The following is a 15835-nucleotide window of genomic DNA, read 5'->3' as shown; positions in this document are numbered from 1 at the left end:
GTACACTGTATGTGAATTCCACCCTCTGACCCACTTGCAAAAGAGGACACAGATTTGCGTAACACTTTCATATGTTTTGTGCCACATGCAAATTTGTGTTCTCTTTGCAGGTGGAGTGGAGGGCCCAAAAATAAATTGGTGACCACACATGTAACTAAGTGTCTGACAAATGGATTGTGAAGAGGTCAAGCTTTCCTTATTCACATACTAGAAAAGGCTTAATGTGTTTAATTCCTGCCAGTCACACAGCTGTTAAAGCCCTGCTTTCTCCAATACCAACTCTAAACCAAAGCCTAGGCTGCAGTTGTACTTCCCCTTACCTGGGAGTAAGCTCCATTAAACACAAAGAAACTTACTTCTGGGTAGACATGTATACCATTGGACTTTAAAAATTAACTATAAAGCGACTTCTGAATGAGTGCCTGCTCTTTTGCTCCCGCACTGCAGCAGGACACATGCCTAATCTTCTTTGCAGTTTTCATTTTTTTAATTTGCAATTTGGAGGTGGGGGTGGGTTTCTGGCAAGTCCAGGGCCTAAGGATTTTAGGGCCAAATGACACACTATGTTGAATTTGTTACTGTGATTGTTCTTAAAACTATTCACCCCGGGGGCCATTCAGGATCAATACCACAAAAGGCAAGAAAGAGTTTTGGGGTTCACCCCTGTCACCCTGCTGTGACCCTTACAAAAATCGCCCATGTAAGCTGCTACATGACACAGGAGGGAGGCTCCCATCAGGACCATGCACTATTTCAGAACAGAGATGAATCAAGCTGTAACAGATATGAACACTCAGTGTTGTTGGTTATGGGCAATTTTAGATTTAGAAGGAATTTCTGTAATGTTGTGTTGTTTGAGGCTGAGGAGGGACCTTTTCGCCATGGCAATACTTTTGGATTGAGGTTGGCTAAGTGGTGCAGTGAGCCATTTAGCCAGAAAAGAGGAGATTGAGGGAAATGCCTCTGTAAATTCAAGGAAGTGGAAACATGTGAGGGTCAGGAAAGAGTGTGTGACTCTGAGGAGGTGGGTGATGTGCTCTTTCAAAATGGGCTATAGTCTAGAAATTTGGTACTATTTGTGCCCACATTTCATGTAAGCTTCCATATTATTTTGAAATTTTCACATCAAATGGCTTCTTATGTGGAAAAGAAAGAACATACAGTGGTACCTCAGGTTACATACGTTTCAGGTTACAGACTCCGCTAACCCAGAAATATTACCTCGGGTTAAGAACTTTGCTTCAGGATGAGAACAGAAATTGTGCAGCGGCGGCACAGCGGCGGCAGGAGGCCCCATTAGCTAAAGTGGTGCTTCAGGTTAAGAACAGTTTCAGGTTAAGAACAGACCACCGGAACGAATTAAGTACGTAACCAGAGGTACCACTGTACATAAGAAAAAAAGAATGGTCTGCTGAATGGCCCATCTAGTCCAACATCCTGTTCTCGCAGTGGCTAACCAGATGCCTTTGAGAAACCAAGGAACAGAATATGAGCAGAAGAGGAACCTCTCCTCCCTTGGTTTCCAGCAGCTGGTTTTTGGAAGCATTGCTGCCTCCAACTGTGGAGGTAGAGTACAGCCATCTTGGTTAGTAGCCATTGACACTCCTCTCCTCCATGAAATTGTCTAATCCTCTTTTAAAGCCATTCAAATTGGTGGCCATTATGGGCTCCTTGGATGAGCAAGTTCCATAGTATGACAATGTGCTGTGTGAACAAGTATATTATTTTATCCATCCTAAATCTTCCAGCATTCTACCTTGGATGTCCACAAGTTCTAGTGTCATGAGGAAGAAAAACTTTTCTCTTTTCACTTTCTCTGTCCTGTGTATCGTTTCATAAACTCTAGAGGTATCATCATTCTTTATTCAGTTTAATTCTTGTGAACTGGTGGTTGTTTTCTTGGATTATCATACCAGTTTCAATTGATTTATGGTTAAATGTTCATGAAATCTCCCTGGAAGTACATATTAATTAAATCCTCATTAATTGCACATTAGAACTCATTGATTGATTGCTGCAAGTGCTAGATGCATTCATAATAGGGAACCAAGTGTCAAAAGATTGTTTTGGATAAAAAGTATAAATGTGCACATAAATAAATTGGAGCACAAGGCTTCTTTTCAGTGGAGTGCTGGGTTTGGGCTTGGTAGATCTGGGGTCCTGTTGTCTGAGATTACTCATCTTTGTTACATAGAGCTCTGGCAAAGTGGCCTATGATTAGAATAAAAAGGCTGAGCCTAATTTTAGAGGCTTACGGCTGTTGTATTTTTATTTTCAGCTGGGACAGAATATACTTAGTATTTTGGATGTTCTTAAATACTCCAAATGTCCATCTTCTGTGTCTGGTGTGCCAGTTCTTGGAACTTTCAGTGAAGTAGAAATCTGACACTTGAGCTACAATCCTCCCTGGAATGCAGTGGCGTCAAGTTGCGACACTATACTTAAGGTTTTTGTCTTTGTCAGGTCATGATTTCCAGGGGATAAAAACCACAGCCATGACTTTGTGGCTCTTTAGAAATGAAAACTGCCTCTCTGCCAAGCAGTGTTGAAAAGAACAAGGGCCTTGTACCAAGTCAGATTATTGGTCTCTCTAGCTTAGTATTGCCTATACAGACTGGCAGGTGCTCTCTGGGGTTTCAGACAGGGGTCTTTTCAGCCCCTAACTAGATCTGAATCTGGGATCTTCTGAATGAAAATGATTTGTTGTATCACTGAGCTATGGTGATTACCCTTGGGGTACAGGCAACCTTTCTCTCTCCCCACCTGGCAAGGTGTGTCTAGGAGTTGAACTGAGACATCAAAGTAGTTCTCAACGTCCCATGCGAGTCAGTGGCCATTACTGGCCTTTCTGCATCTTCACTTTGAGCAGCCCTCTCTTAAACCAAGGAGATTTCTTACACAGCTGAGCTGCGCAGGGTAGATTCTGGGAAACGGTGTGGTCACAAGAGTGGCACTGAGCTCTGGAAGACTTGTGTATGATGATGGATGGTGCCTTTACACCTGGGCTTAAATCCTTGCAGCTGTGGGCATGTGGTGAAAGTCTACATCCACATTCAACTAGAACAGCAGCTCACAGGATTGAAACGTAGAGAAAGCTGTTTGTCTTGGAATTGTATATTTTCAGTATGGGCAGGAGAGCATTTAGAAGATACTGGTCTGGATTTGAAGTTTATGAAGCTGGAAATGAGTGCTTGAACACTTGAAGCCGGACACTTCTAATCTTGGCCTTCTTCTCCCCACTCTCATTCCAAGTTCCTGGTTTGGATGAAGCCAGAGTTCCCTGCTACATCAGAATCTCTGTATTGCTGTCTGTTAACAAACTGGGAAAATAAGGTTGGAATGATTGTTCAGACTAGGACTGAACATCAGAACATCAGTTTATCTGAAAAAAACCTACAACATCTATTCCTGATATCTTTTTAACACTTTTAAATATCTTTTTTCTTCCATTTGAGGGTGTTCAGAAACAAAGTTGTTATGTCTGAAATGTAGAAGGGCTATCTTACCACTTTTTTCCATATTTAGGCCTAGTCTTTGGGGTGCAGCAGCCCTCTGCCTCATTAGGCTTCTAGTGGAGAGAAGTGAGAGAAAGTGAAGGACAAATAAGTGTAAAAACAAATATTATAGATGAAAAAGACTGATTAAAATCCACCATATTTTTGAGAAAAAGTTGCTGATCTCTCAGATGGTTCATGTTGAACGGATTCCTCCAACATCTCTATCAATTGTATCTTCTTCTGTCTCCCATTATACACATATCATCAGCCATCCAAACATGACCAGTCCAACAAAGTTGATGTTGAAGAATCATTGCTTTGACACTGGTGATCTTTGCTTTTCCAAAGCAAATACTCTATTCCCAGCTCAAGAATGGAAAGCAAAATACAGGTGGACAACAAAAGAGATTTAAAGATGCTCTCAAGGCAAATCTGAAAAAATGTAACATAAGCACTGGTAACTAGGAAACACTGGCCTGCAAGAGCTCCAGTTACCAAAGGTGTCATTGACTTTGAAGAAGCACAAACTCAGGGCGAAAAGGAGAAATGAACTAAGAAGAAGGCACGTTTGACAAACCCTCACGATGATAAAGTCCTGCCCAGACACCTATGTTTCCACTGTGGAAGGCTGTGTGGATCCAGAATTGGCCTCCACAGTCATTTACGGACTCACTGTTAAGACCGTGTTTCTGGAAGACAATCTTCCTCAGCTATGAGAAGACACCTGTCATGGCCTGGGTTCTTGCCAGTGCTAGACTTTGGGCTCTCAAATTTCAGCAGTGCCCTGTACAACACTAAAATTTGCCCCTCCACCTCTTGTGCTCTGTTCAACATTATTGTTATGGTGCCCCCTGTGGTGCTGGTGCCCAGTGCAGCCAAACCAGACACGCTACCCTAAAACCACCTCTGCTCTTGCTATGAATGCTTTTTCATAACAAAAGGTTTTATTTTTAAAAATGCACACATGATATGTAAATAGATATGTAAATTGCTTGGCAATGTATGTTGTTTACATAGTTAAGGTAAAGGGACCCCTGATCATTAGGTCCAGTTGTGACCGACTCTGGGGTTGTGGCGCTCATCTCGCTTTATTGGCCGAGGGAGCCGGCGTACAGCTTCTGGGTCATGTGGCCAGCATGACTAAGCCGCTTCTGGCGAACCAGAGCTGTGCACGAAAACGCCGTTTACCTTCCTGCCGGAGCGGTACCTATTTATCTACTTGCACTTTGATGTGCTTTCAAACTGCTAGGTTGGCAGGAGCAGGGACCGAGCAACGGGAGCTCACCCTGTCATGGGGATTCAAACCACCGACGTTCTGATTGGCAAGTCTTAGGCTCTGTGGTTTAACCCACAGCGCTACCCGCATCTCTTGTTTACTTAGTTACTTAAGTGTAATTGCTCCGGTCTTCAAAGGGATCACATTGCTTTTCATTTTTCTGAAGTGTTGTTTATTGACTTTGTATTATGTGCATACAAGTTGTTTGTTAATAGATGCTACATTCCCAACTGTGTCTACTTAAAAGTAAGCCTGACAGACTTCAGTGGGGCTTACTCTGCTTCCTGCTGTGAATTTTGAAGACGAGCAGAATGCCTTCTTCATTCTTCTTCTTTCCACATGGAAAGAGAAGTCATCTCTTTTCTTGCCTGTTGCCTGTATCATTGCTCCTCAGTTGAAGCATGAGGATTTCAAGCTGTCAAATACAAAATGTTTACTGCAAACATTTAAACCATGAATTAGCTTGAACGTTGTGTTTCAGCAGATGCACAAAAACAACCATTTTCTAATATGCACTTATGAAACAAAATGTTATTTTGCAAAAAGGGCTTGTATAAGTAGTATTACACTGACATTCAAGTGGCATTCCTTGTAAAATGTTTAATGTAGCCAAAGGCATAGAATCCAGGGTACAAAGAGCAAAATATCAACCACATTTCCTCCATGAGTTGAAGCAGGGGGTCATTTCTACTCCCATAGGCTCTCCATGTGACTAGAGGCAGCAAAGAATTCTAAATCAGGTGAGGAGCTCATATACGTGAACCCGACTCTCCACCCCAGATGCTTGCCTCTAGCTTAGTGCTAGTCCTGCAGTGAAAACAGCACTATCCATGCACAAGGTGAGGTATGGCATTTTGGGGAACTCCCAAGTTTTGTAGAAGTACCAAAGATCTGTGGGGGGGAGAACCCTAAGTGGCAGGGAGAACCCCCAAACATGCTCAGTGACTTCAAATTGCTGACTGTTTGAGGCAAAACGTAAAACTGGATGGGTGGGAGAATGGAATGGAGTATCCTGAACAGGAGCACTCAATGCTACAGACAGCATGTGTAAAGTAGATTCTTAATTTGTGGGAGAAACTGAGTGATATGAACACCAGAGTGAAATTGTGCTGGCCTGTAGGCTGGGAAAGTGGCAGGATCTAGAAATAGCAAGTAAGATTAAAGGTAACGCTGAACCACAAGTATATAGTTAGTTAGCTTTAAAATAGATTTCTTTTTTAAACAGGAAAAAAGAACCCACTATAGGACGTCTTAGTTTTCAGTGTAGGTTGTATTTTGTTTGAACAGGATATGACTGATGGTTCCCCTCAGGGTGAGTAAACTGGTGACCCTTTTAGGCCTCAATCCTTTATACACTCAGGGTCTAATGAGGCTTACCAAAAGCTTGTGTAACTATAAGCGCTGATGCCCCTTTTATTTCAGAAATGGCTTTTTTGGAGAGGGTGATCTTGAGTATAGGACAAGGTGCTTAACCTTTTACCCAAACACTGCATTAATGGTCCCTGTAGGGTTCCAAATGCAGAAGAAGAAGCAATTTAGAGCAGACTAAAATGTTATCTGGGCAAATTGTTAAAAATGCCTTGTACTGAATAGAGTTACATTTAAGATATGGGTGGTGGTGGTGGTGACCAAATAAGATGTCCAGAAGAGAGGTGTTCCCTGTAAAATGTTTAAAGGCATATTGTAGGCTTTTCCTACAATAAGGTCAGGGAACTGTACACAAGATTTCCCCTTTATATCCTCACAGCAACCCAGTGAGGTGGGTTAGACTATGAATGAACTTCATGTCTCACCAGGAATCTGAATATAGGTCTCCCCACTCCTAGCCTAACACTACCCACAATGCTGCACTGGCTCTCAGACCGTAATTCTTGCCTATGCTCATATTGTGATGTGCTTTCCTTGTAGTTCGATCTGTGCTCGTGTCAGCATTGATTTATGCAGGGTCTCTGTTTTGCACTCTAATGGAACCTCAGTCTCGCAGTTTCTTTGTCTTGCTATTTTGTGCACTTGCCAGAGAGTGTCAGAGGCTGAGCATGATTTGATGTGGTTCTTTCTGCTGAGCTAGGTCAAAATAAAGGCACCGGCTACATAAGGCTCCTTGCCTCTTTTAACATTCCTGGCACAAGTAACTGAGTTATATGCACTAAAGCAATTTGCAGAGTTTGGAAGGCTTAAGAAAGAGCGCGAAAACCTTGAACCTGCTTTGGAGTGCACAGATGACACTTGCTTAATGAGGCAAGTTATGGCATTCCACCGCCTTGAAGCACACTTAACAACTGGCTTTGGCACCTGCTGTTTCCATTTTATATTTCAAGCTGGATGTAAATCCTCTTCCAAGTCAACCTGGCTGCTATTCACTGGAGTGTGTTATAGATAATTAGGTCAGGAGAAGGCCAGGGAACCCCCTGGAGGACCATTTTGATATGCTCTGGGGAGCGTATATGATATGCTTTATGGTGGTGACTCAAGAAAACTAGCAATACAATTGACATTTACCATTTTCTTTGTATTTTACTTGAGCTCATCTCCTTCAGTTTTTATTCCTTCCCCACTATTGTCATTGGATTTATAATCTTAAGCGAGAGGAGTTTATTTTCCTTGTTTTTGGCTATTTTACACACACACACACACACACACACACACACACACACACACAATATTGGCCTGAATATAAGCCTCATTCCCCCCCCCCCCCAAATTCCGACCGTGGAAAGTTAAAGTGTGGTTTAAATTCGTGGCCTTACAAACATTGGCTTTTATGATATCACTGCTGAAACAGATATATGGTAAAATGGAACGGGTGTGAGTGCCTGCGGAATTTTAAGGGAGCGGCTTATATTTGGGTATCGTCTTTTTCTTCTTCTTTCCCCTTGGATTTTAAAGATGCGGCTTATATTCGGGCCAATGTGGTATTTATAAATATAATGAATGATAGAGCAATATACAAGCAGTACTATATAATAATGATAAATTACCAAATTTAAATATTGTCTTCTATCATTATGTATATAACTATGTAAATAAAAATAGTTTTGATATCAGATATTTCCAAAATAAATACGAACCTACCTTTATAGTCAGCATTCAATATTTATTTATTTATTTATTTATTTAAAATCCAGGCAATCCCCCTTCCCCACAAAAAAGGATCCATTGTGAGAGCTGCTCCAGTAGAAATGATCTAATAGGTGTTTTGCAGTGTAGTCTAATGCATGTTTTATTAGGAGCACAACTGGAATCAGAGCACCTTTGAAGAGCCATATCCCTACAGGGGTCCCACTGTCACTACCTGGAGACTGCTGATCCTTGGCCTTGGTTCACCTTCTGTCTCCAAGCATGCAAGAAATGAGTTGGAAGAAACAGTGGTAGCCTTCTCTCTCTGGGTGGCTGCATGGACTGGGGCCCAGAGGGAAAGGGCAAGTGAATCAGGCAGCAGTACTTTGGGAAGGATGGGGGCATTTGCCCAAGGGCCTCCCCAAACCTGGAACCAGCCCTGCTCAGAAGTAAGCCCTACTAGGTTTAATGAGATTTCCTGCTAGGTAATTGTGTCTAGGACGTCAGGCGCAAGATGTCCAAGGAACCTGGTAGCTGCATGTTACTGACCTGGTTCACATTTAATGCTGAGCCAATCTATCTATGGTTTGGTGTGAATGTGCAAGTGTGCCAATACATAGTAAGAAAATCATGGATGCTTTGCTCTTCCCTCAGTCCTCTATCAGCTTTGGTTGAGTGTTATGTGTGAACCTGGGCTCACGGTTTGGCTCACTCCAAACAAGGCTTGTTGATGGCTTAGCACTCCAGGTTTGTTTGGGAGAGACAAACCATGAGCCCATGTTTGCACCCAACACTAAGCCAAGTGGTGGCTAAATGCACAATAGGATGACAGCAGCAGGAGTTGGGGATAAGTGGCCACCATTTTCTTACTGTGCGCCAGCATAGTTGCTCATTCATGCTAAGCCGTAGTTTGGCTTAGTATTACAGGCAAACCAGGCATTACTGATTGTCTAAGTATCCATTGGGTTTATCTGTGGGAAGATGTGTCTTGGGGCTGATTGCAGGGTCATAGAACAGGCAAAATGGAAAGGTAGTGATGATTTACAAATCTGTTGCATTTATACTCCACCTTTCCTTCAAGGGTGGTGCATATAATTCTCCCATTTTGCTGTCACAACGGCAGTAAAAGCCCTGTGCTATAGGCTTTTGTGTTTTCTTTATTTCTAAGTCTTTCCACTCCTTCCTACACAAAGATCACTATCCTGTGTAAACCCTGTAGGGAGTGCAGCCTAGCCTTTCCCCGTTCCCTTTTAAGAATTCAAAACTGAAACTCTTTGCAGAAGCCTAGGAAGCAGGGACGCAGGTGGCGCTGTGGGTTAAAGCCTCAGCGCCTAGGACTTGCCGATCGAAAGGTCGGCGGTTCGAATCCCTGCAGCGGGGTGCGCTCCCGCTGCTAGGTCCCAGCGCCTGCCAACCTAGCAGTTCGAAAGCACCTCCGGGTGCAAGTAGATAAATAGGGACCGCTTACCAGCGGGAAGGTAAACGGCGTTTCCGTGTGCGGCTCTGGCTCGCCAGAGCAGCGATGTCACGCTGGCCACGTGACCCGGAAGTGTCTCCGGACAGCGCTGGCCCCTGGCCTCTTAAGTGAGATGGGCGCACAACCCCAGAGTCTGTCAAGACTGGCCCGTACGGGCACGGGTACCTTTACCTTTACCTTTAGGAAGCAGGCAGGCTATAGTATTCTATAATAAAGACAGATAAATAAATAGCTTGTGAGCTTTGGAAGGAACAGATACAGCCAGGTAGGCTGTGTACACAGTGCCGCTTACTCTGGCTGTAGTACGCTCTCAATTCTCTTTTTAATCTGTGTACCTATGACAATACCCAAGGGTCTAGAGCAATCCTGCCGTTTCTGGTGAAATACTCTGTTTTGATTTGGTTTTCCCCCAAGCCAGCTTTAATTGAACTTGAACCCAGTAATCCTTTTTCAAGTAGCATTGAATCCCAGGTGTGTGGGATTTTCCTTTCCTTTTCCTAACCCATCTCTTGGGGTAGGCAATTCCATCAGCTGAAGACATCAGTGCCCAGTCTCCCACCTTGCCTGTCCGATGGGCAAATGCAACTTGAAACGCACCAAGGAAAAACCCCTCACTGTTTTAAGCCAGTAATGTGTACACAGAGTACAAATAACACTCCAAATCAGCATTGCACCAGGTAAAAGAATGATCCGATTCATTGCAAGTTAGCCTTTGCCTCTGTTATGGTATTTGAGGCAGTTCTGGGAGTGGGGAAATCTCTTGTTCCTCAAGCACAAATATAGCTTTGCCAAATCCAAGCCTTGCATGTCCACAGAGAGACCATATATTATGGTTAATTACATGAAATCTGATATGCTTCCTTTGGCATTCTATGTCTTGGAAGGAAAAAAAATGCATTTAGTTCTTTCCCCATCTGTGCTAATTATATATAAATATGACCAATTTCCGCCTCCTTTTGTTTTGTTAGTGGTGTGCACATTCTTAGTGTTGTCACGTGCATGGCTCTATCCCTTATGAACTTCTATCTAAGAGAATATTTACACAATTAATGTGTAATGCAAACTAATGTTCTTGTTCAAGGCAGGATTTACGTTTGTATTGCAAACGGATTGACTTTGCTCCATGCAGGACAACTTAGGGCACTTATGAACAGTTTCTGTTTTGTTCATGAGAATCAATACTGGCATATTAGGGCTGCACAATTAAAGTGGAGGTGGAGTTCTTGAACAATAAACCTACCTCCAAGAAAAAAGAAAAGCAATTTTGGGAGGGTTTTTTTTTTTTTTTTAAAGAGAGTGACTGGAATTGGGGGATAACCATTGCTTGGCACAACATCATATTACCTCATCATAAGCAAATCAGAATGAATGCTCAATAAACAGGTCATCTGGAAGGGACCCCTGTTCCATGAATGTTTCCCTTAGATATTGGTTTGTTTTAATGATTTATAGCAAAGCTTTGGTCTTCTTGTAGCCTGAGATTTATTAGAAACATGGTTTAACCCTGGAACCTGTTCACTGTCTGAGCTTAGCTCTGCACCCTCAGACAGTTCACAGATGAAAGTAGGGATACTCAGTTTTGTGTTCATATAATAGTTTTCCCCTCCCCCATAGTGCTTCATTGCTTGACACCAATTCAGCATGCACTTCACACATTACTCGGCATCTTGTATGTTCATCTGACCATAACACAAACTGTCTGTGTCATTTTAATGGCATATTGTGTTCATGGCTATATAAGAAGAAAAAGCATATGTCCGTTTCTGCATGTTCAGATCCCAACCTGTAACCTTGAAAATAAAAGAGTTACGTACTCTAATCCATTTCCAAACAAGGAGCTTGGGGAAACGCCAAGGTTTGAAGAAATACAACAAATAAATAAGATTCTTAGGGGAAACCCAAGTAAAGCCCAATGAGGACGAACGGTGCTCAGTGGCCATGGGATGCTGACTGATTATTGGAAAGGGGGGCGGAATAGAAAATGGGGGAGTTGAATGGAGTGTCCTGGAAATGGGCACAGTTTGTTGGCTTCCTGAACAGTACCACTCCACACTGCAAGATTTTGCTGCAGGTCCTACTTGAATTGAGTATTAAGGAAGAGAGAGCCATTTACTATGTGTCTTTCGCCTGTTACTAAAGCTTCAAAGCCTACTCCCCTCCTCTAGAGTGAAGGGAAGAAGTTTCAAAACAGAGGTTCTCCCAAAGTTTTCATCTTAACAATGAAGCACTGTGTATGGGCCTAACATTTCCTGAGCCTCTAGATTCAAGAATGTCAGTCTTCCTAGACTACCAACATTAAATTCTGAAGAATTCAGGTTCATTATCTAGTGATGTGATGTTCTGACCTATTGTTTGATGCTGGTAAAACTCTAGGATGGTTAAACTTGAAACTAATGTTTTCTCCTCATTTGACTTCACAGCTCTCCTTGAGAAACCACTTAGCAAAAGGCGAGACAGTGAAGCTGTACAGAAGGCTAAGATTCTTTATTCTTCATGTATGAATGAGAGTAAGTAACTTTCATTTACAGGGTTACAGGTTAGAGTCTGAATGTACACAAACTTGCAAACACTTTTTATTTTCCATTGTTCTATAAATATCAAGCAATGAGCAGCTCTGAAACATATCTCTGTTTTATGCATATCAAATCATGCAAAATGTTGCAAAAACAGCATTTTATGACTAGTGCCAGTTATTGCTCTTCTCCCATTAAGTCAGTGCTAAATAATTTGTACTTTTAGAATGTAGTCCTGTACTTAAGCTACACTTACCTAGGAATAAGTGAGGCTTACTTCTCAGTAAACATGCCTGAGATTGATTGCACAGTATTCCCTGGTTCATGGGATTTTAACTATCATATATGTTTAATGGGACATTTTTTCTGAATGCATACCCATATGGTGAAATCTGATAGTTATCTAACATTACTACTACTTAATTTATGTATACACATCCTGTTGCTTTCCACATATAACAGTATTTCTAATGAGCACTCTTAAAATGGTACTACCTGGAAGTGGTCTTCTGATGGCTTGCTTTTTCTGCTTCCAGATAAGATAGAGAAAGCTGATGCAAAGCCTCTTTTGAGCATGCTGAAACATTCTCCGTTCCGCTGGCCTGTCCTGGAATCGAACATTGGGCCTGATGGATTGTGGTCAGAAAGGAAGTTCAGCATGTTACAGACCCTGGCTACTCTTCGTGGCCAATATAGCAGTTCTGTTTTCATCCGAATGTATGTGGCTTCTGATGATAAGAACTCCAATGAGCACATCATAAAGGTATGGTAGAGGGGGTTGATGGAGGTAGATGCGAGTTTTCACTGGCTCACTAAAAATATCCAGTGTTCCACATTTTAGCCATTATGCTCAGGAATTGCCAACTTTTGCAAATGGGCACGTTTACAAATTGGAGAAACTGTTGTGGGGACACATATGCCTACACACTGCAACCATGCACAAGCGCATCCATGGCAGTTACCGCCACACACTCCACTCATCAACAATGAGACTTTAAAAAAAAAAGTGTTTTCGTTTCACATAAGTGTTATAGGGGTGTGTGAGTGAGATATCTTCCTGGAAGTGCAAGTTAACCTTCCCTCTCCAGCTGCAGTCTTCAGGAAGATCAGCCCCTGGGAACAACTAAGATTGCAAAAAAAATCCAGCCCCCTATAACAACTAGGATTGACACAGCAGATTTCTTTAAAGCTTAATTATGACAAGAAGTGTTTTTAGTGAGAGTGATCCCTGAAATTTGCTCCTCCTCCAGTGTAATTAGGCTTGAAATGAGCCTTGTACTGAGGCTAATATAAGACTTCTTTGAAGTCTAACTGTGCCATGGGGTGGTGTGATTTTGGGGTGCATGTGTGTGTCGTATTTGTAAACTCCCCCCTCCAAACTGCCCAACTCATGCAGATACACTTGAAACGAAAACTTTCAATGAGCTATAATAGAAGACTCCTTTCTATTTCAGCATAAGAGAGTGGGGAGGGTTTGTCACAACAGGACCCTGTGGGTGCCAGAAAGGATTGCTTACTTGAATTTGGGGGAGCTGTGTTTGTGGCTGGGTGCAGCCTTGGCGGATGGGACTCCCTCCTGTGGCATGAGAGAGTCCGCTGCTATGGACTCTCGTGCAGGCAGTGGGGCCAGTCATGGGGGATTCTAGAGGTGTGGCTTGGGGAGCAGACCAGAGGGCCTCAGTTCTCTTCTGGATTCCCACCCTGCCTCTCCTTTAGTTGAGATTTGGTAGCTGGCCAGGTGCAGGCGGACTAGCTTCTGTGTGCCTTGCTTTAGTCACCATTTTCTGGGCCAGGGAGGGATTTCCCTTTTAGGCCAATTGGACCGCCTGGAGGGCTTTTGCCTGCCTCATAGCAAATGTTTCAATCAATCAATCAAGTACCTTTATTGTCATCACAATATAAAATGTTTCAAATAACTGGACAAGGGTGAAGCTATCAAGGGTTATAAGGTCACACTATGGTCGTGTGCATTTGGATATTCTGCTACGCCCTGTCTACTTCCCGAAAGGATAGTGATGTCACAATTTTATGATGGATTAGGCATTGGGATGAAGCCCTAGTCTAAGTGAGTGGTGAGAGCCCGCAACAACTGCAGCAGCAGGGTATCCCTTGAAGAGAGCCTGGAAGATGATGCTCTTGTCTGGTCACCCAGTTTGGAAGTTGATGGGCCATAGCTCTCCTGAATGGTGTTCAAGGCAGTTGCCCACAATTGATGCACATCCCAAGGCAACCCTTAATCTTAGTCAATCAGGTTAGTCATCAACCAGCAATGGCTATGCCAGCATCTGTTATCCATAAAGTTGTGGCCTGTTTAATTCCATGCTGCTGTCCTGGGCTTCACTGCATCTGGACCCACAAAAGCATGCGCTATATGGGTGACCCATGTCCTGATTTATAGTTGACTAATTTGTGTCACAGGGAGTGGGAGTTTATGGCACACTTGGAAGCGGCAGCTGGAAGCCCAACCTGTGGCCATCAACACAGGTGCAGGCATATGCCTCTGTGAAGAAAGAAGGTCTTAGGCGGGATCTGGACACATCAAAGAAGTGTTTCAGTTAAACACTTAACTGTTTTAAATGTTGTGTGAGAAATTAGGTTGGCAAAAATGGAACTCCACACCGCCATCTGGTGTCACAGTGTTAGAATGCACAAAGAACGCATATAAAGTGCTTTTACTTTGCCAATGTAGCTGAGTCCCTAGTTTCTGGACTCATTATGTTTTAATTATGAAATCTTCAAACATGGCGGAAAGAATGCCTTCTTTCACCAGACATGTGAGAAAGTAATTCTATAATACCTTTAAAACCTGCATCAAACTCATAATTACACGCCCTCCAGCTAATTTTGTTGATAAGAGTTATCAGCCTTTTGCCACCATGTTCAACAACATCTCCACAGAACCTGGTCATTAGTATGTATATATGCAAATGACCAAAAGTCAGGGGAATATATGTAACTGTATTCCTTAGGGCATTCTAAGCTCATCTCTAATTTGATTTACAGCAGTCTGATTTACAAGAAGAACATGCTTGTATCCTAATTAGTTACTGAAGGATCAAATGAATTCCCAGATTAGATATGCCAGGAGATATTTATATCTTGGGGGAAACGTTTATTGTAGAATTCCTAAACTCCCCAATGTCATACAGAAGCCAATGTCCCCAAGAAAGCAGAATATAATATTTAAATGTAAACTTAATTGGATGCCTGAATTATTATTTTCTTTTTAAAAATGTGTTCATTGCTTAACGTTAGTAAATCATTTTTTAAAAGATTGCTTGTGTGTCTTCCTTTTTCTTAATGAAACTATAAATTTGAGATTGAATAGTATTATGGAAGTGTATTTAATGGGAACTGACACTGTTGTATTCTTTACATATTTTTAATAGCTAGACCAAGCATCTCTGTCCCTGTCAGCGCGAGAAGACTACCTGGAAAACACCACAGAAGCTAAATCCGTGAGCATTGCTTATTTAAGCGTCTAAATGGAGAACAATTTCTACATTGAGGATTTCTTCTCCTTTGCCACCATATTAATTACTTCTTTAATCCTGTCAACTTCCTGTTTAGAGATTTAAACCTTCTGCAGTAACTGTTTTATTTATTTCCATTTATCTGCTATTATTTATCTGCTACTACTTCCATTTATCTGCTACTATGCCATTCGATAATTGAAATTATCTGAGTGGTCAACAACAGCAAATTAAAACTGTGAAACACAAAGATTATATATATAAAAAATCCAAAACATAATCAAAATAACACAATACAGGACTTGAATAAATCCAGCAGCGGAGTATATAAGTGGTGTCATATACATAAGGAACACTCAAACATTTTTTTTAAAAGCCTGGGAAGGTTAAAAGGTTGTTGCCTGCTGGTGGAAGAACCACAGTGTGGGCACCAGGCAAGCTTCTTTGAGAAGAACATTCCAAAACTGGGCTGCCATTACTGAAAATATCCTCTCTTTAGTAGCCACTAGGGATGGGTGACTATGTCAACTTTTGTTTCTCTC

General features: G+C 42.1%; 1 protein-coding gene across 6 annotated transcripts in view; it reads left to right on the top strand.

The window, feature by feature from the left end:
* PHEX (phosphate regulating endopeptidase X-linked) overlaps positions 1-15835 on the top strand; it is a gene marked incomplete at its 5' end in the record, with an annotated part of 111848 nt that overhangs the window by 32512 nt on the left and 63501 nt on the right. For all 6 annotated transcript variants that reach the window (XM_079972215.1, XM_079972212.1, XM_079972216.1 and 3 more), the window contains 3 exons: positions 11728-11814; positions 12357-12583; positions 15210-15278. In XM_079972215.1, the coding sequence (XP_079828341.1) occupies positions 11728-11814; positions 12357-12583; positions 15210-15278 (383 nt within the window). The remainder of the gene's footprint in view (positions 1-11727; positions 11815-12356; positions 12584-15209; positions 15279-15835) is intronic.

Source organism: Podarcis cretensis (genome assembly GCF_951804945.1).
Source record: "Podarcis cretensis genome assembly, chromosome: 4".
In the NCBI taxonomy this organism is placed as follows: Eukaryota; Metazoa; Chordata; class Lepidosauria; order Squamata; family Lacertidae; genus Podarcis; species Podarcis cretensis.
This window is presented reverse-complemented; position numbering and strand designations above follow the sequence as displayed.